Consider the following 21,305-nt stretch of genomic DNA (forward strand, 5'->3'; position numbering starts at 1 on the left):
ATTTTTTTTTTCCAAGGTATCTTTTAGAAAGGACAAATGATTTTAACTTAAAGCTACAGGGAATCTTAACACCAGAACATGTGGGCAGCAGCATTGCAAGGGAAGTGCTGCAATGGTATATCTGCACGCACTAACTAGAGCAATAGACAAAGTAGAACTTGGATTCATACAATAACCTTTATTTCTCCTCCCTGTTGGAGAGGAACTGGCCTTTGCTGTTCACCCCCTAAACGGCACAGCATCTAAATGTGTGGGATATCGATTACAGCCGTATATTCCATCCACTCAGTGACATCTTGCCTCGTTGTGCTGATCCCTGTCAAAGTGAAATGTCACCTCCCACTGACTTCAGCTCAAATGAAACTGTGCCTTTCTCCTGTACTAAAGAGGAGCCAGGAAAGGAGCTGGAATAATTTCATTTTTCTGCTTTGCCTCTACTTCAGTTGTATCAACGCCATAAACTGATGGGCCACAATTTCCAGGCTCCCCAGTGTCGGGGTGGGGGGAGAAGATACCCCAGTGATGCACTGGGGAATTCCCTTCAGAACATCCCAGGTAAGCATTTGCATGGCAATTGTCCAGAAGGGCTAACGTCCCCCTGGGCAATTGTGCAACTCTGTGAACCATCCGATAAAGTGATATAAATCACTTGGATGGTTCTGCCAGGGTTATGCTAATAGCTACTCAGAAAAATCAGAAGAAATACACCTCCTCTAACTACTAACTAAATACCAAGACCGATCCACACATGGGATTCCCTCCACCTTCCCCCCCCATGACCTGACTATCCAACTCCCATGGTATTTCCCAATCCACCCCCATCGGGTTCCCCCCCACACTCCTGACTCACCACCCACAGGGGACAAATCAAAATGTGACAAATGACAATGTCCCCCAACTACTAGTGCCTAACTTTACTCGTGCTCACACTGTGTACCCATGCCGCCACCTGTCTGGATGTGTCCCCAGGATGTACAGTGTACATCAGAGGTGGAGGTGGCTTGCTGCCTTCCACACTGTTGGCAGGCGTCCTCTGGAGGGCCGAGTCCTAGAGGGCCCCGGTCTACTTTCGGGTGGCATTGGTGTTGTAGAGTCACCCCATTCTGGTCGTTGTGCCCGAGTTGTGTGGGCCTCAGGAAGGTTGGGGGGGGTGGGGGGCGGGGTGAAATTCAGATTGACTGGGAACTCCCAGGCTCACCTGGGTGGAAGGCCCTGGGCGGTGCTCCAGCAGATCCTCCTCCATCCAGTTGCTCATGGGCTCACTTCTGGGTTACTCCATGGGATAGGGGAGCAGCTGGAGTGAGCTCCCGATGTTCAACATTATCTGGTGCTGCCATTCCTGGAGGCCCACGATTGTCTGTGCCATGCAACTGAATCCCTCAGTCATGGTCTTCAGGGACTGAGCCATGCTTTGGAGTTTTCTCACCATGGATCTGACCTTGAGCCCCAGGCTTTCCATTGTGAACGCCACCCTTGCAATTTTGGCTTGGGTGCTGCACATTGTCGGCAACATCCCCTGTAACAGGAGGCTGTGGGACTCCTCCATTTGGCCTTGCAGTTGCAGGAGTAGCGCTGACAACCCCTCCTTGTATTCCCAGCTCTGCCTTTGCATCTCCAACAGCTGAGGGAGGAATGTGTCCAGAGGCACCTCACCTGGCTGGGGCACACCTGAGTCCTGGCATCCAGCAGACCTCCGAGGGTCGGATGTCTGGGACGCTCCTGCCTCCACTTGATGTGCATCAGAAACTGTGTGGTGCTCACCAGATAGTGATCCAGAAGCCTGTTAAGATCGCCCACCAAGGTGTGAGTCTGCACTGGTGGATGGTGCGGGTCATGCTGTGACGCTTCTTCACTGTCCCTCTCTGACATCTCCAACAAGGTTGTGTCGAGGGTGGGCTGTGCAAGCACTCGTGGACAGGCCAGGCACTTTGGATGATGTTCCTGTAAGACACGGGGCACGGTATTAGTACGTGGCCTGGTCAAGAGCTTGGACTACACAGAACTCTGAGTTTGGTCATCTGGATGAATGTACAGAGACTCCTCACTTCTCTCTCACAGGCCCCACCTCACTCTCAGCACAGGCCCACTCCTACTCCAACCACGTGAGCTCCAGGGATCTCTAAAAGAATCATCAGTTCGGACATCTCTCGCTCGTGTTGGTTGTGAGCAAGCTTCTCCTGCAGGGACACAAATGGGGATGATGTTTGCTGGCGGGTCAGATGTCAATGCTACCTGGCATGTCTGGGCATGGTGTGTAAAGGTTCTGAGAAGAGGAGTGCAGGGGGTGACGGGAAACATGTGGGTGCTGGGGCCCTGTCAGGTGGCAGCATGTGGAGTCGAGGTGACATTCCAAGGGGTAGCGGCAAGATGGAGTGTTGAGAGGAGACAGGGAGCACTTACCCTGGCAGAATGGAGTAGTTCATTCACCTTCCTGCAGCATTGCACCCCCGTCCTCTTGCGCATGGTGCTGGCACTGATCAGTGCTGCAACTGTCTGCCAGGCAGGGTTGGTTATTTTACTGGAGGATCTCCTCCCAGCCCGGGGCTACATTGTTGCCCGTCTCTCCTCCACAGCACCCAGCATACGGGTGAGGACCCCCTCCGTGAATCGAGGAGCTGGCATCCTGACTTGAATGAGTACAAGTGCTGTGGAATTTAAGTGTGGCATCCCCTTGTTCCAAGTATTCAGATGACCCCGGGATGGGTGAATCAGATATTTCTCCCTTAGTCACTTTCTCTTCAAAAGTGACTAAAAATTGTGGTCTGGATTTTGCTGCCTGTGCTGGTGGGAATCGCATCGGTTTTGGTGCCAAAATTGACACTTTGCCATTATTTTAAAATAATTCCGCCCATAGTGTTAATAGTACCGATTCCTGATCCTGGGCAGGAATCATTTTTGTTGAAAATATAAACTCTTGTTGCATAGTCTTTTCAGTCAATAACTGAATTCAAATTACTTTAAACCGTTATCCGTCTCTGCAGAGATCAGAACAATTTTTTTATATTAGGAAAAGAAAAACAGGTTATAAAGCGACATAGGTTGGCCCAGTGGTTAGTGTTGTGGGAAAAGTACCACTAGGTCAGGCTTGAAGGTTTCAAGAATACAGTTTTATTTTAATGAAGCTTCGTGGAGAAAAGGCACTGACACTCCGCAGTGCTTCTAGACAGCTACCTTCTCTCAATGAGACAATAGGAGCGGTCCATCTTTATACCCTTTACACAATAGATGGACCGGACATCTAGCCATTATCACATCATTGTAATCAAATAGGTGATCGATCGTTAAACACGTCGTTATAGACAAATACAGACAGATACAGACATAAGCATGTTAACATCACATTGTTCTATGAATGGATACATTTCCTACGTCAGTGACTATCAATGACTTTAGTTTCAGTCTATTCATACAGTAGTTTACAGTAATTGGTCTTCCTGCATTTTGTATTCCCGATCCCACCTGTAGCTAATCTCTTTAAGAAGTTTAACAACACCAGGTTAAAGTCCAACAGGTTTATTTGGTAGCAAAAGCCACACAAGCTTTCGGAGCTCTTAGCCCCTTCTTCAGGTGAGACTCACTTGAAGAAGGGGCTAAGAGCTCCGAAAGCTTGTGTGGCTTTTGCTACCAAATAAACCTGTTGGACTTTAACCTGGTGTTGTTAAACTTCTTACTGTGTTTACCCCAGTCCAATGCCGGCATCTCCACATCATGGCTAATCCCTTTACCAGACCCTTTTGTCCCTATTTCCACTGGCTTCCTGCAGTATCTAATTCCTGCATATTTTAATTTACAAGTAGTTGTCTGAGTGTCTTTAATCCTAAGTAATTGTCTGGGCTAAGAGTCAGTGCCTGTTTGTGGTCTTAACTCTTTCTGTGCCAGGCAGTCATTTTTAAAGTGTACTCTTCTGTATATTTTTCCCACTTCATTAGCAACCAGCGCCAGGGACCCGGGTTCCATTCCCGGCTTGAGTCACTGTCTGTGTGAAGTCTGCACGTTCTCCACGTGTCTGCGTGGGTTTCCCCCGGGTGCTCCGGTTTCCTCCCACAGTCCAAAGATGTGCGCTTTAGGTGGATTGGCCATGTTAAATTGCTCCTGAGTGTCAGGGGACTAGCTAGGGTAAATGCAAGGGGTTATGGGGATAGGGCCTGGGTGGGATTGTAGCCGGTGAAGACTCGATGGGCCGAATGGCCTCCCGCACTGTAGGATTCTATGATAATGGATGAGGTCAAGTGCTCACTTCTGTTTACGGATAGAGTTATTTTGCCTCACATGGAGGGTCGTGCTAACCCTATTTATGCTGAGCGCTATGTCGATAGCTTAGCTGAATGATTGGAGTTTATTCTCCTGATTTCAAAGCTCGTGGATTTCCATGGTGTTGTTTGTTGTGTTGCAGCCATATTGGAAAAGCCCCTTGAGAAGAAAGCTGGCAGGAACTACGGACCTCCTGGCACCAAGAGACTGATATACTTTATCGATGACATGAACATGCCTGAAGTCGACACATACGGCACTGTTCAGCCGCATACACTTATCAGGCAACATTTGGATTACAATCACTGGTATGTGGATAATGATAATGGATAATGAAGACAAATGTTTTCTTTAATGCACAATACTTCTATAAAACATCAGAGATGAGCATTGAATGAATGGGGCAAAATTTGATTCAGGGAGTAAAGGGTAATGGTGAATTAGTAGCCCCTATTATTCTCTGCTCGATTTCTAATAGAAATGCAAACAGGTCGCTACCCATGGTGCATTACTGCTCAAACCAAAATTTGAAGCCCAATATTTTTGCGTTGTTCTAGATGAGGATTACCAGTGTTCAGTGAATAATATTTCCCTTTATTTATGCATTTAGTACCATACTAACATATGGGGCCTGCGGTATTCAGTATACAGCCTAGAGATCACTTGCATTCTCTCCTTTCTTAACTTGGGGCGGCACGGTGGCACAGTGGTTAGCACTGCTGCCTCACAGAGCCAGGGAGCCGGGTTCAATTCCAGCCTCGGGTGACTGTTGGCGTGGAGCTTGCACGTTCTCCCCGTGTCTTTGTGGGTTTCCTCCGGGTGCTTCTGTTTCCTCCCACAGTCCAAAGATGTGCGGGGTAGGTTGGTTGGCCATGCTAAATTGTCCTTTCGTGTTGCGAGGATTAGGAGGGTAAATAGGTGGGGTTATGGAGATAGAGCCGTGGTGGGATTGTTGTTGGTGCAGGCTCGATGGGCCAAATGGCCCCCTTCTGCACTGTACGGATTCTATGATTATAGTTTTTGGCAGAATTACTCCCTCTGAGTGGATCCTCCAAGTGTCAGCCCGGTTTATATGGCAACATTCCTGTCACAGCTGGAATGTTGCCTCGAACCTTCCTTCATGGCTTGGGCATGCGTTCTAGAATTGACATTTTGGTGCAAATATGAGGATGAAATCTCTTGGGCAAGATATTACAGTGCGGCCCAATTTGCCTGTTCAGAATTATGTAGCACATTTTGGAGCAGAGCAAGATTTTTACCTACCTAACAACCACAAACACAATCCAATAAATGAAACTCATTGGCTACGAAGTGGGTCGGACTTAGGGTGGGATAAGCTGCTCTGTAGATGCAAGTGTATCATTGTTTTATTTTTAAAAAATGTTGCTGGATCCACGGGGTAAGGAGCTAAGCTCTGAAATGAGTACTTTCAGGTTCTGTTTGAAGCTCACCACTGCATAATGAATGCAGTGAATATCAGAGCAAGGTCACCTCTCTCCGAGTGTTTAGCCTTGCAGGCACATGGGGAAAGCAGTGAGTACATTGAGAATGCATAGTTACTATAGGAGTAATTCTGCCAAAAACTATAATACTGTGTGCAGTATTGGTCCCCTTATATGAGGAAGGATATATTGGCATTGGAGGGAGTGCAGAGAAGGTTCACCAGGTTGATACCGGAGATGAGGGGTTTGGATTATGAGGAGAGGCTGAGGAGATTGGGTTTGTACTCGTTGGAGTTTAGAAGGATGAGGGGGGATCTTATGGAGACTTATAAGATAATGCGGGGGCTGGATAGGGTGGAGGTGGAGAGATTCTTTCCACTTAGTAAGGAAGTTAAAACTAGAGGACACAGCCTCAAAATAAAGGGGGGTCGGTTTAAGACAGAGTTGAGGAGGAACTTCTTCTCCCAGAGGGTGGTGAATCTCTGGAATTCTCTGCCCACTGAGGTGGTGGAGGCTACCTCGCTGAATATGTTTAAAGCGCGGATGGATGGATTCCTGATCGGTAAGGGAATTAAGGGTTATGGGGATCAGGCGGGTAAGTGGTACTGATCCACGTCAGATCAGCCATGATCTTATTGAATGGCGGGGCAGGCTCGAGGGGCTAGATGGCCTACTCCTGCTCCTATTTCTTATGTTCTTATGTTCTTATGTTCTTATGTATCAGGTGGTAGCCTCAGGGTGACCAGTTTCATACCAAGTGTGAGCGTTGACGAATACTGGAATTGCTGGAAACCTGAAATAAAAGTAAAAATACAATTATGTTATACAATGTAGAGTGCATGATCTTTGGAACATCCTGAACTTGTGAAAGTCACTATATAAATGCAAGTTCTTTCCATGTATACTTACATTATTTTATTCAGAGAATCATAGAATCCCTACAGTGCAGAAGGAGGCCATTTAGCCCATTGAGCCTGCACGGACAACAATCCCACCTCGGCCCTATCCCTGTAGCCCCATGTATTTACTCTGTTAATCCACCTGACACTATAAGGAACAATTTAGCATGGCCAATCCACCTAACCTGCACATATATGTAGTGTGGGAGGAAACTGGAGCACCTGGAGGAAACCCCATGCAAACTCCATTCAGTGATCCGAGGCTGGAATTGAACCTGGGTTCCTGGCACTGTGAGGCATTAGTGCTCGCCACCGTGCCAATTTATGGTGACCCATGTAGTTAAGCAACTTGCCAGTATCAGAAATTTAAAGAAAAATATATGTATATCTTTTACCAGGTATGACCGAGCTAAGCTTTCACTGAAAGAAATTCATAATGTGCAGTACGTGTCCTGTATGAATCCCACGGCTGGCAGTTTCACAATTAACCCTCGCCTGCAGGTATGTCGCATTTCTATCAATGTTTACTGCTGCTGGGTTGCTTGGGGATTACTTTGATTTAAATTACTGTAAATTAAATGTAAATTACTGTTGGGTAAAATTGCTTCATCAGATGAGTCACTCACTTGATGAACGAGCAGCGCTCTGAAAGCTCGTGATTCCAGATAAACCTGTTGGACTTTAACCTGGTGTTGTGAGACTTCGTACTGTTCTTTCAGGTCATCAATAAGTGCCGTTGCTGACTACAAAACAAGGTCTAGTGGTTCAGGGCACCCGATAGATTATGGCAACCTTTGTCCAAGAAAGGAGAAAAATATTAACCCGACTTGCAGCCACGGACCCACTGGACAAGAGTTGTAAATAATAAAGCATATTCCAATAGAAATTCTAAACAATCTATCCAGCATATCACACTCCATTTGCTGCTGAGGTAACGCTGTTCTGTAGTTTTCTTAATTGCTAGTTTAGATGACCGCAGTATCCATTAGGACAGAGTTAGAATAATCCAGATAATCAGCCACACTCAAAATATGCCTCATTTGCTAAAAGTGACATACATTCATACACATGGAGTTGTTCTCTAAATAAAAGGGAACTAATTCAAGCCTGGTGCCTTTTTTAAATTACTCAGGAGCTTGGGGAGCCTATAGTTCCCCATTACTTTCTCAATGGGGCGGCATGGTGGCACAGTGGTTAGCACTGCTGCCTTACTGCTGCCTTACAGCGCCGGGGACCTGGGTTCGATTCCCGGCCTCGGGTCACTGTTTGTGCAGAGTCTGCACGTTTTCCCCGTGTCTGCGTGGGTTCTTCCGGGTGCTCCGGTTTCTTCCCAAGGTTAGGTGCATTGGCTCTTCTAAATTCTCCCTCAATGTACCCGAACCGGCGTCGGAGTGTGGCAACAAGGGGATTTTCACAGTAACTTCATTGCAGTGTTAATGTAAGTCTAATTGTGACACTAATAAATAAACTTTAAACAATGGTAATGTCTCGACCAATCAGAGTCAACGTGCCAACCTTCCTCCCGTAGCATAAATTGTTGTGATCATTTGAAATTTGGCATTCTTGTATTTGTCCTGATCAGTGCAAGAAGCAAAGCTTTGGCAACATGTCTCCCTTTTCAGCAATATTTAAGATTTACAATGAGTAAATCACTTACTGACAGCGATCTATAATGTTATAATCAAGTCCTATATCTTAAAGATGGGCATAGGATTGACGATAGCATGAAGTGCAGCAATCGATCACACAACCATGCCCACGAGTCAAGGCGATGTCAGCTCCGCACAGACTGTTATCATTGCTATTGAAACACACTCCGCCTCCCCTTCTGAAGAATTAGCCAGATATCTGGGTTCTCTTGTGAAAGCCAGACCATATCACAGCAGGAATTACAGTGAGATACTGTGGAGAAACATTGAGGGAGTATTTAGATGTTTATGGTAGAGCAAGGTGCAGTGGATGTGGGGGATTATTCTCCTGTATAAAAAGGGTAGTACTTACACCGAATGCTTGGAAATGAAAGCAACGGAAGACGCTGCATTGTCTCAGGTGCTTTAGGGCTGGATTATTCCAGCTTGGTTCCCTGGCAAGGTGAAACAACATAGGAACTCAACATTTTGGGCCACTGTGCACCGAGATTATCTAATTGGGAGGCTCTAAAGGGAAAGAGAGTTGTGATGGTGGCTGTCTGTGCTGCCTCACAGCGCCAAGGTTCGGGTTTCAATTCTACCCACCGCCCCCCCCATCACTACTGAACCTTTCCCCCCTTACCTTGTAGTTTTTGGCAGAATTGTGGGGTTACGGGGATGGGGCCAGGGTGGGATTGTTGTCGGTGTTGGCTCAATGGGCCAAATGGTCTCCTTTTGCACTGTAGTGATTCTATGGTCACCACCTGAAAACTGGTGGTGACCAAAATCTGGGCATTTGTTTTAATCTGCGTGCTAGTGAACCTTGACCCCACCTGACCCAGTTCAGAAAAGTTCGGGGAGTTGCCAATTGGCTTTGCGTGCCTGACATTTTCCATACTCCAGCGAACATTGACCCCTCCTGACCCAGTGCAAATGTGGCAGAGACAGTTGACTTTATCCAGGAAGAACAAAAGACTCTTGTAGAATCCAATGAGGTAGAATATTTAGCCATGTGTTGTACTTGGGATCAGGTCATATACCTATTCTTGCTGCAGTACACGCTTACCTGTATTGAGTTTTGATGCCATGAAGGCCACCCTAATAGAAGCCCTCAGGTTGAAGTTAAAACATCGCACTTGATTCCCAAAAGCCTTTAAGTTCCATGGGTACTGACTGCCTACTTGCAGCTGGCCCAAGTCAGTTCAAGGAGAGTTATGAAAGAGTGCTGTACAAGCTTGCACGAATTAAAAAGCAAATAGTTTTCAATTACACATACAGGGTGTTTTTAACATTGTTTCAGAAGTTTGATTGAAGGGTTCTCATGTTGAACAGGAGGCGCTGATGTAGGAAGTGGGGGAAGCATGAAAGAGTTGTTAAATCTAATGCGTAAGAAATGAATAAATATCAGCAGTGATATGGACATCAACCTAAAGTGCTTTGCAGTCATACTAGTTGGATTTCTGGCGTTCCCTATTCACTGAATTCACTGAAATGAGGTGTTCCAATCTTTTTACCCCCAAAAAATCATCATGTTCTGAAATCCAGCAGGGACTTGCTCCCGAGGTTGCCAGATTTGAGATACTTTCCTCGTATTTTATTTTCACATGTTTCTAAAGACAAACCCTTGAATAGATTGAGTGCATGATTCATGTGTGATGCCACCCATGTCACGCAGTTAAGAGGCTACTCTTTGGCACAATGGCAGTGGCCACTTCTTTAGACAAGATCCCATGGCCGTTTTTGCTTTGAAATAAAGAGTTCAGAAATGCTCACCACGCTATAGCATGAGCTCCATGAAGACTGAAAGGAGTTAAAGAGAGGATCAGGTAAAATCAAGTCATAAAACCAGATAGTCTTTTTTACGAAAACCTGAAGATACCTTAGTTACCAGCCCAGTTGGTATTACTACTGGACCAAGAGGTCTGAGAATGGAACCCTAGCTCAAAAGACAGAGGCATGAATTTTACCTCCATTAATGCCGGCAGGATTTTCTGGTTGCATTGCAGTGAACGAAGATTTGGCTGGGTGCCAAATTCTCCATCCTTGTTGCAGTGGGAGTATGGCGCGAATGGCCAGTAAGATCGTAGTCGTAACTTTCACTACTTTGTTTAGAAAATGTTGATGAAAATAGTCACATGATTGCTAATTAGCTTTTTAATGACAAAAAATGATTGAACATGAACAGTTTGACTATAATGGAATACTTCTTCACTCCCAATTATCTTCAAAAATATACACAGATTTTAAGGATAACACAGGTTTCAAAATTTATCTAATGCTGTAATAGTCTCAGTAAACACACAGTGCCTTTAAGCTCACAGGTTGACTGTGGTCAGATACACTCCACTCTGAAACCAAGTGAACCTTTGTGGATTTCTCCTCAAATCAGCCTAGATGATTCTTACACCATGAGGCAACTTTTTTTACTGGACTCCGGCTTCCATCCAAGTGATTCCAAACTTCACTCTCAAGAAGATACACTTTGGAATCTCCTTTCAAACAGTGCTTTTGCTCAACTGTTCCCAACAAGGATCCGCTTCCAGATTTTACAACTCTCCTTTCAGTGTTTCTTGCCCTTGAATGAATCATAGAATAGTATCCCTACAGTACAGAATGAGGCCATTTCGCCCATCGAGCATTCACCGGCAACAATCCCATCCAGGCCCTATCACCGTGACCCCACGTATTTATCTTTGTAATCCCCCTTACACTAAGGGGCAATTTTGGTATGACCAATCAATCTAGACTGCACATCTTTGGAGAGTGGGAGGAAACCCGAAGCACCCGGAGTAAACCCACGCAGACACGGGAGAACATGCAAACTCCACACAGACAGTCACCTGAGGCCGGAATTAAACCCAGGTCCCTGGTGCTGTGAGGCAGCAATGCTAACTACTGTGCCACCATTTTAAAGTTTTTCGCACAAACTCAGATTCAGCCACTAATTGCTTACAATTGCTTCAACTATCTCTTCAAAGGCTGTAGTAAGATATCACAATTCTTAAGGTTACTTTAGACATCTCTGACTTCTCACTAGCCAACTCCTTCTCAGATTTGCCTATAACCTCAATGAGGTTCCTGTTCCAGTTTCCTTTTTGTTCCTTTTAAGTTAAAACTTTCTGGAAAATCTCTCCATTCTTTAATTTCCTTAACTAGCTGTTCTTTAGATTTCTGGCGCTTGCTTCCTTTCCCCTTACTCCATTGTATGGTTTTTCTTCTAGCAGAGCCATGAGAGATGGTCCCTCTTTCATTGCTAAGCTCCTTCTGCATCTGGCAGAGCTGAGAGAGAGATGTTCTCTCTCTAGCTTGCTCGTTCCATCTGCCTCTTGAGTTCAGTTAAACAAAATCAAAAAGGTGTCTCCCTAAAGGTGGCCCCTGGATTCTAAGCAACATCCCATTCTATCTCCCAGCTTGCATTTATTTTTCCCATCATAAGCTCTCTTTTGGCACGATAGATTCAGCCTGAACTGAAACCAAAAACCCACATATATGTAAACACCTTTGTTTAACATGAATCTTAGCCTTTCCTACATAGAAACACTAAATTAAATTTAAATCTACACCTTGTTTCTAACATCCAGCAATACAAATATGGGTCATGTTTCCCAACAATGTGAAGAAGAGAAAACTGAAGGAGGCAGTGAGTTAGAGTGAAACTGTCGGATAGACCATAGCTACTATGACAGCACCTCCCAAAACTCGGGAGTCCCTGTTTATCAGTATTGTGTGAGTGCCATCAGTATACAGAATGCAAGGGGAAGGCATATTACCATCATCCCAAGGTGAACTAGGGAGGAACAATATATGCCAACCTTGCAAGTGACATTGATATTTCAAGAATGAATGGAAAAAAAAATGAGAATATAGCCAAAGGTAACAATCTATATAGCAGTTTTGAGGAGAAAGGAAGAAAGCTAAGAAAAGTAGTGACAGGAAAAACGGCCAAGACAATTTGGGATGATAATACTCACAAATGATTTTTATAGTGTTAGACCCCTGATATAAATATTAAACATGTCAAGATTCCACCTGATATACTATTTACCCCACATAAGGATATGAATTCATAACTTATATATTTTCTGATATTTCTTCTCTTTAGAGTTAGATATTACTCAGTCAGCATCCTTGTTTTACACAACATCATAATGCACAGGCAACTGATATTATCTGCTATTTATCAGTGACACTAATTATACAGAAGGTAAACACAGAGGTAGTAATCAGGGACTCTAGTTTATCTGGTCAAAATAAATCAAACTTCATTTTTATTGCTTGGCACGTTCCAAGCTTCTGACTGTTGTTATGGGAATCACAATCCTGGTTTTACCTTCAAAGTAATGGTCATCTTTATTTCCGATTAGGTACGCCTCTGACCGGTTTAAATAAGGGCTCCATTAATGCACAGTTTGAATGCAGTCTGAATTACTTCTTTAACAATCATGGAATACCAACAATGCAGAAGGAGGCCATTCGGCCCAGCAAGCCTGCACCGACAACAATCCCACCGAGGCCCTATCCCTCTAAAGCAATGTATTTACCCTGCTAATCCCCCTGACACTAAGAGGCAATTTAGCTTGGTCAATCCGCCTCACCTGCACATCTTTGAACTGTGGGAGGAAACCCACACAGACACGGGGAGAACATACAAACTCCACACAGTCATCTGAGGCCCAGGTCCCTGTCACTGTGAGGCTGCAGTGCTAACCACTGTGCTACCATTACATCACTAATGATTCAAACAAAAGTGAAATTGTGTTTTACATTTGATACTGCTGGTACGATAGGTACTTAAAAATACCTAGTTACTGAATAGCAATGTGGAAGACAATTTTAGTTTGTTCAGTGACTGATCTCTCAATTGGCAGTGGCTAATCTGTCAACAGACAGTGGTGACTACACATTTGCACTGCAAACGGTGATCCACATGTTTGAAAGAAAGCCTTACCCAAGGCAAGTATCTGCAGAGGCATTGAAATCCAAAACTATCATTGATCAAATGAACCTGGTTTGGTAGTTTACTCAAATTATATTTAATAGGAATCCCAACCCAAAAACACTGTTCAGATCACAGCCTTTGTAAGGATATCCGTGAAGCAACACCGCAGGAAATCTCACTTTTGAAGACAGCTACTTTCCTTTATTTAAGATTTATGGCCATAAATATGTTAATCATCACAAATATGTGTTTCCGAAAACTCAAATTAAAATCTTGCTGGTTTCCTGAGGGAGCTTTCCACCCCTGGAGACTCAGACTCTTGAGAAGCAGTGATGTAGTGAGTGGAAAAAGGAGCATATTTTAAATTGGCAGCAATACAATTACTGATGGGAACCAGAGAGTAGTAAACGCAGCAGCTTTTTACCTTGTGATGCTCAACTTGCCTGTCCCCAGACACTATTGCCTGGTGAATTGCATTCTGTAACTGCATCCGCCATAAACCTCACCCGTATTTAAAAGTATCTTAACGCTAAGGACATTTCTTTTTCGACCATAAGATATCTGAGCAGAAGTAGGCCGTTCGGCCCATCAAGTCTGCTCCACCATTCAATGAGATTATGGCTGATCTGTAATGATAATCCTCAACTCCACTTTCCCGTCTTATCCCCATAGCTTTTGATTCCTTTACTGATTAAAAATCTGTCCATCTCAGCCTTGGGCGGCACGGTGGCACAGTAGTTAGCACTACTGCCTCACAGTGCCAGGGATCCGGGTTCACTTCCCGGTTGGGGTTACTGTTCACGCGGAGTCTGCATGTTCTCCCCGTGTCTGCATGGGTTTCCTCCGGGTGCTCCGCTTTCCTCCCACAGTCCAAAAGAGGTGCTGATTAGGTGCATCGGCCATGCTAAATTCTCCATCAGTGTACCCGAACAGGCGCCAGAGTATGGCGACTAGGGGATTTTCACAGTACCTTCATTGCAGTGTTAATGTGAGCCTAGTTGTGATACTAATAAATTAACTTAACGACCCAGCCTCCACAGCCCTCTGCGGTAAAGAAATGTGCCGATTCATTACCTTCGGAGAGAAGAAATTGCTCCTAATTTCTGTCTTAAATGGGCGACAACTTTGAGATTATGCCCTCTGGTCTGAGACTCTCCCACAAGGGGAGACAACCTCTCAACATCTACCCTGTCAAGACCCCTGAGAATCCTGTAGACTCAGTAAGATAATTTAGAAGAATTCCCCTGCTTATCAACAAAAGTTAGGCTTGTGTAAGTGCTGACAAATGAAATAATTTGGTTTTAAGCACCTCAGTATAGATTTCTGGCTGCTCCAGGTAAAGTATATCGAGATGCCCCACAACAGTTGCAGTGTTGAGGCTGCAACTTCAGGACACTACCCTGTACTGTTGAATATCTGGGTACAAACAACACTAGGCACTATAGTCAACTTGGGTACAAACACCACTAGGCACTGTGAATAATCAAACTTCCAAGCTTTAATTACTTGCTAGCAAGGAGAACACACATTCAGTGCAATGTACTGCAAGGTGCTCTCCCGTTTCAAACAGACAATGTAGCAGTTATAGTTCACCGTTTCTTGCTCTTTGGAATTTTGTTATTAAAAGGGTCTTTTCATCCTGTGACCAAGGCTGGGAACACAGTGCTTATGAAACTGACGCGAGGTTTAGATTAGTCATTTATCCTGAATACGCAAGCGTGGCCTCACTGAAGGCCTTGTTGTTAAGTTTTTTTTCCATTCCCACTGACAGAGTTGCCTTGTTGTTGTTGTAGTAACTTAATTTTCCACACCAGCATCTGCAGTTTTTAACTGCTTTTAACTATAGTTTCACAGCAGCCCCATGGTACTTTATTTGAAGTGAGCATCCTTAAACTTGCAGAACAAAGCAAATTAAATATTTGGCCATAGCTGGAATTACAATTTAATTTCCACAGTACTGCACTAGCGTGAGCTCTACTTTTCTCTCTTCTTCCTGCATACACTCTCTGTGAGAGATCGGGTGGTGCTGTAGAATCAGAACTGTGCTTAGACTGTATTAGTTATTTACATATATGGGCCTAGCTGGGTTTGGTGTGGACTCTAAAGCAACTGATTGGGACAGAATAAAGATTTGCTTTGTCACTAATTAAATGGGCGACACATTGACTGGGAGAAACAAATCCATAATTAGTTTGTCACCTCCCAGGGAATCTGCAGCATTCAGGAACAAGTTCATTCATGCTGCAATATTCTATCACTGCTACCTCCAGCCATTGCAATCACTTTACATCAACACTGACATGTCTCATCTTCTTAAATATCTCATGTTAACATGCTTTTTTTCTGAAAATGAAATGGTTGCTGCAGATTAAATGAAGGTAGGTATATTTTTGCTTTGCCTGATTAGCAGTGTAAACATTTTCATGCAAATTTCCAATTATATCCTGAGGCAGTGAGTCAGGCGGCTATTATTTCATATGAGATGACCACCCTCGTCAGAAATGGCCTTTTGAGTGTCGGCAGTCGGTTTTACCAATGGGGCAATCCACAGCCAAGCCCAAGACTTACTGAAGTTTCACTAACTACAAAATCTTTTCCATGATAAAAAATGAGCTCGCCTCACTTCAAATGCAGCCTGGGGTATTAAAGCATTCGCCAGCCATGGGCTTAAATTCCACTTAGTAATCTTATTTACAGTAAGTAGTCTCACAACACCAGGTTAAAGTCCAGCAGGTTTATTTGGAATCATGAGCTTTCGGAGCGCTGCTCCTTCATCAGGTGAGTGGAGTCACTCCACAGTCCCAGTCAATGAGTCACCCATCAGGTGGAGTCATTCCACTCACCTGGTGAAGGAGCAGCGCTACGAAAGCTCACGATTCCAAATAAACCTGTTGGACTTTAACCTGGTGTTGTGAGACTTCTTACTGTGCCCACCCCAGTCCAACGCCTTCATCTCCACATAATCTTATTTACGTGATGTGATTTTTGGAGATGCCTGCACTGTCTGCTTTTCTTAAATATTCCACACAAATTGAAATCCGAAGATGCCGGTGTCAGTTGTGTTTAAAAAGTACAAGTCCAGCCACAACTAAAACAATTTATCTTTCTCCACACAGCGCCACTTCTGTGTGTTTGCTCTGTCGTTTCCTGGCATGGATGCCCTTGCGACCATCTATTGTACCATCCTGTCCCAGCATCTTAAGCTTGGCAACTTTGCAGGGGCACTGCAGAAATCTACGCAGCAGCTAATCAACCTGGCGCTGGCCCTGCATCACAAAGTGGCTTCTACGTTTCTACCGACAGCTATCAAATTCCATTACATCTTCAACCTGCGGGATCTCTCCAACATCTTTCAGGTGAATTCACTGGCATTTAACATAAAAAAAGCAGCACTCTCTATTCTGCGTCTAATATTTTGTTAAACCATCAAAGAGTCAGCTTTTAAGGCTTGACGTATGAGGAACATTTGAGGACTCGGGGTCTGTACTCGATGGAGTTTCGAAGGATGAGGAGGATCTCATTGAAACTTGCAGAATACTGAAAGGCCTCGATAGGGAAGACGTAGAGAAGATGTTTCCATTAGTAGAAGAGACTAGGATCCGAGGCACAGCCTTACAGTAAAGGGGCGACCATTTAGAACTGAGATGAAGAGAAATTTCTTCAGCCAAAGGGTGTGAATATGTGGCATTCATTGCCACAGAAAGCTGTGGAAGCCAGGTCATTAAGTGTATTTAAGACAGATAGATTGGGAGACGTGTATTGAGATGGATAGAAAAAGGGTTGGCAGAGAGGAAACAAAGAGTAGGAATTAATGGGTGCTTTTCAAATTGGCAGGCAGTAACTAGTGGGATGCCCCAGGGATCGGTGCTGGGACCCTACTATATACAATATTTATTAATGATTTGGATGAGGGAACAAAATGTAATATCTCAAAGTTTGCAGATGATACCAAGTTGAGTGGGAGGGTGAACTGTGACGAGGATATAGAGATCCTTCAGAATGATCTGGACAGATTGGGTGAGTGGGCAAATCAATGGCAGATGCAGTATAATTTGGATAAATGTGAGGTTATTCACTTTGGAAGCAAAAACAAGAAGGCAGGTTACTACCTAAATGGCTGTAAATTGGGAGAGGGGAGTGTGCAGCGAGACCTGGGTGTCCTTTTGCACCAGTCGCTGAAGGTAAGCATGCAGGTGCAGCAGGCGGTAAAGAAGGCAAATGGCATGTTGGCCTTCATTGTGAGAGGTTTTGAGTACAGGGGCAGGGATGTGTTGTTGCAATTTTACAGGGCCTTGGTGAGTGAACACCTAGAGTACTGTGTGCAATTTTAGTCTCCTTTTCTGAGTAAGTATGTTCTTGCTCTCGAGGGAGTGCAGCGAAGGTTTACCAGGCTGATTCCGGGGATGGCGGGACTGATTTATGAGGAGAGATTGACTAGGTTAGGATTGTTTTCGCTGGAGTTCAGACAAATGAGGGAGGATCTCATAGAGGCTTATAAAGTTCTAACAGGACTAGACAGGGTAGATGCAGGGAGGATTTTCCCGATGGTGGGGTGTCCAGAACCAGGGGTCACAGTCTGAGGATTTAGGACAGAGGTGAGGAGATATTTCTTCACCCAAAAAGTGGTGAGCCTGTGGAATTCATTACCACAGGAAGTAGTTGATGCCAAAACATTGAATGTATTCAAGAGGTGGCTAGATATCGCGCTTGGGGCGAATGGGATCGAAGGTTATGGGGAGAAAGCAGGATCAGGCTATTGAGTTGGATGATCAGCCATGATCGTGATGAATGGCAGAGCAGGTTCGAAGGGCCGAATGGCCTCCTGCTCCTATCTTCTATGTTTCTATTTTTCGATGTTAGATGAGTTTTTTAAAAATACCTGTTGGCCACGATTTTGAGCCCTGAAGCATCAGACCAGAGTGATGAAAAGCACAAGGTGGTAACATGGAATCGGCTGTGCTGGTAGCCACAGCCCTGTGTGCACGGCTTTCTGGACAGGACATCCTACAGTGCAGGTGTGCCATGTGGATGGTGAGAGGTTGCTTGTGCCATAAATCAAGTGTCCCTGTGGGTCTGACGTATTTTTCACAAACATGGTCTGTGTATGCCCATAGAATCCGACAAATCATAGAATCCCTATAGTGCAGAAGGTGGCTATTCGGCCTACCAAGTCTTCACTGACTATAACCCAGGCTTACACTGTAACCCCACTGACCTGACAGGCAATTTAGCATGGTCAATCCACCTAAACCTGCACATCTTTGGGACTGTGGGAGGGAACCCCCGCAGACATGGAGAGAATGTGCAGACTCCACACAGTCACCCAAGGCCAGAATCGAACCTGGGTCCCTGACGCTGTGAGGCAGCAGTGGTAACCATTGAACACCTGTGCTCATAACCACTGCTAGCTGAACAGGCCCGCACCAGCAGGAGGCAGCAGTGGTATTGGACGGGTCAGGAATGAAACTCGTAGGTGAGGTGCTTTCAACTTGCTGTGTATGTAACAGTGCTAGTGGAAGTGCTGAGCTTTGTTCCTGGAGGGTTTGTGCTGAGCTACCACAAAGATGTGGGGGTTAGGCTGATTGACCATACTAGTGTTAGAGGGATTAGCGGGGTAAATACGTGGGGTTACGGGGATAGGGCCTGGGTGGGATTGTTGTTGGTTCAGGCTCGATGGGCTGATTGGTCTGCTGCACTCCATGATATTTATTTATGATACCACCGACATTCACGGAAACGCGAGGATCTGGTGACACAGCTCTGCCCAAGGAATGGAGCTGGTTGTAGTTTCAGTGCCTCTGGGGCTGCAACATGCCACACAAATGGAGCAGAGGCTGCCGAGCGGGCAAGCTGTGTGTAAGGAGCAGGGGGAGGGTGGCTCTGGACAGAGCGCATTACCACCCACAGGATTTCACCATTCTGACCTTCCACAGCAGCACTGAGAATGCAGGCTGGCTCCTGCCTGTGCCGCAGTGGAAGCTGAGACATCTGCCAACGGCCCCCACACCACGGCTGGGTCCACTAGTGGAATTGACCGTCTCCTCCATGGTGAAAATGATGGACTCCCAAGCTGTCCGAGGTGCCCTTTGCCATGTTGGAGTCAAACCCCCTCCATTCCTCTCGACAGTGACGGGAAGGTGTCCGGCGGGACTGCCAATGCAGCAGTCACCCCAGCATACACGCTCACCAACACTCTCCCTGTCAGATTCCTCATCAGAGATCCCTTCAGCAAAATCCGTCTGCCAACTCACCCTCTGATAGGTTTTGAAACAAACTACCCTTTCCTCACTGGCCTCGCTGCGGCCCACTTGTGACCAATGACTCAACCGTGCGGTGATGCTGATTCTTGATTGGCCTCGGGTATACACAGTGCCAGTATCTGAACTGGTTGCTGATCAAGTGACACTCTTCTTGGGATGGTAAAGTGGCACAATGGTTAGCACTGCTGCCTCACAGCGCCAGGGACCCAGATTCGATTCCAGATTCCGGTCCCTATCTATGCAGAGTCTGCACATTCTCCCCGTGACTGCGTGGGTTTCCTCTGGGGGCTCTGGTTTCCTCCCACAGTCCAAAGATGTGCTGGTTAGGTTGATTGGCCATGCAAAATTCTTCCTTAGTGTCAGGGAATTAGCAGGGTGAATATCTGGGGTTGCATGAATAGGGCCTTGGTGGGATTGTTGTCGGTAAGCTTGATGGGCCAAATGGTCTCCTTCTGCACTGTAGGGATTCCATGATTCACCAATACTGTGCTGTTGCACTCTCTCTTTCTCTCCACCTTTCTCCCCCCCTTTCTCTCTCTCCCCCCCCCTTTCTCTCTCTCCCCCCCCTTTCTCTCTCTCCCCCCCCTTTCTCTCTCCCCCCCTTTCTCTCTCCCCCCCCTTTCTCTCTCACCCCCCTTTCTCTCTCCCCCCTTTCTCTCTCCCCCCCTTTCTCTCTCTCCCCCCCTTTCTCTCTTCCTCCCCTTTCTCTCTTCCCCCCCATTTCTCTCTTCCCCCCATTTCTCTCTTCCCCCCATTTCTCTCTTCCCCCCATTTCTCTCTTCCCCCCATTTCTCTCTTCCCCCCATTTCTCTCTCCCCCCCTTTCTATCTTCCCCCCCTTCTCTCTCCCCCCCTTTCTCTCTCCCCCCCTTTCTCTCTCCCCCCCTTTCTCTCTCCCCCCCCTTTCTCTCTCCCCCCCCCTTTCTCTCTCCCCCCCCTTTCTCTCTCCCCCCCCTTTCTCTCTCCCCCCTTCTCCCCCCTTTCTCTCTCCTCCCCCTTTCTCTCTCCCCCCTTTCTCTCTCCCCCCTTTCTCTCTCCCCCCCTTTCTCTCTCCCCCCCTTTCTCTCTCCCCCCTTTCTCTCTCCCCCCCTTTCTCTCTCCCCCCCTTTCTCTTCCCCCCTTTCTCTTCCCCCCTTTCTCTTCCCCCCCTTTCTCTTCCCCCCCCCTTTCTCTTCCCCCCCTTTCTCTTTCCCCCCCCTTTCTCTTCCCCCCCCTTTCTCTTCCCCCCCCCTTTCTCTTCCCCCCCCCTTTCTCTTCCCCCCCCCCTTTCTCTTCCCCCCCCTTTCTCTTCCCCCCCCCCTTTCTCTTCCCCCCCCCCTTTCTCTTCCCCCCCCCTTTCTCTTCCCCCCCCCCCTTTCTCTTCCCCCCCCTTTCTCTTCCCCCCCCCTTTCTCTTCCCCCCCCCCTTTCTCTTCCCCCCCCCCTTTCTCTTCCCCCCCCCTTTCTAGGGCTGCTGTGGCTGGGAAGTTGGCAGCTGTTGGTTAGCTAAAAGAATAAAATCAGCAGGGTAGCACTGGGATGGGATGTAAAGAAAGAGGTCTGAGCTTCCACATCCTGCTCGTTATCAGGATGAGTTGGGAGCTGAGAAGGGAATATGGCAGTAACATAGTCATCCTGAATATTCTGGCCAATGTTGGATGCGACAGGCGTTGCTGCAGATCCCGTGTTGTGAAACTACATCTCCTCAGTTGGGATTGCACTGAAGGCTGGTCTGGCCCAGCTGTTCTCTGCTTTTCCCTTCCATTTCACGCCACCCTGTCCTGCAAGTGAGAGGAAAGCTTATCCGTGATTGTGTTGCAATATTTGTGTGATGAGACTGCCATCGCCTAATAGCTCTAGGTACAGGGAGGCAATGAGTGCTTTGTGGAAGGCTTTCATCATTGAAAGG

The 21,305-nt window shown here is 46.1% G+C and overlaps 1 protein-coding gene across 1 annotated transcript in view; it reads left to right on the top strand.

Annotated features, from left to right (window-relative positions):
• dnah9 (dynein, axonemal, heavy chain 9) overlaps positions 1-21,305 on the top strand; it is a 591,107-nt gene that overhangs the window by 208,276 nt on the left and 361,526 nt on the right. The window contains exons 39-41 of the mRNA XM_078225415.1: positions 4,394-4,559; positions 6,991-7,093; positions 16,276-16,515. Of these exons, the coding sequence (XP_078081541.1) occupies positions 4,394-4,559; positions 6,991-7,093; positions 16,276-16,515 (509 nt within the window). The remainder of the gene's footprint in view (positions 1-4,393; positions 4,560-6,990; positions 7,094-16,275; positions 16,516-21,305) is intronic.

Source organism: Mustelus asterias, chromosome 12 (genome assembly GCF_964213995.1).
Source record: "Mustelus asterias chromosome 12, sMusAst1.hap1.1, whole genome shotgun sequence".
Lineage (NCBI taxonomy): Eukaryota > Metazoa > Chordata > Chondrichthyes > Carcharhiniformes > Triakidae > Mustelus > Mustelus asterias.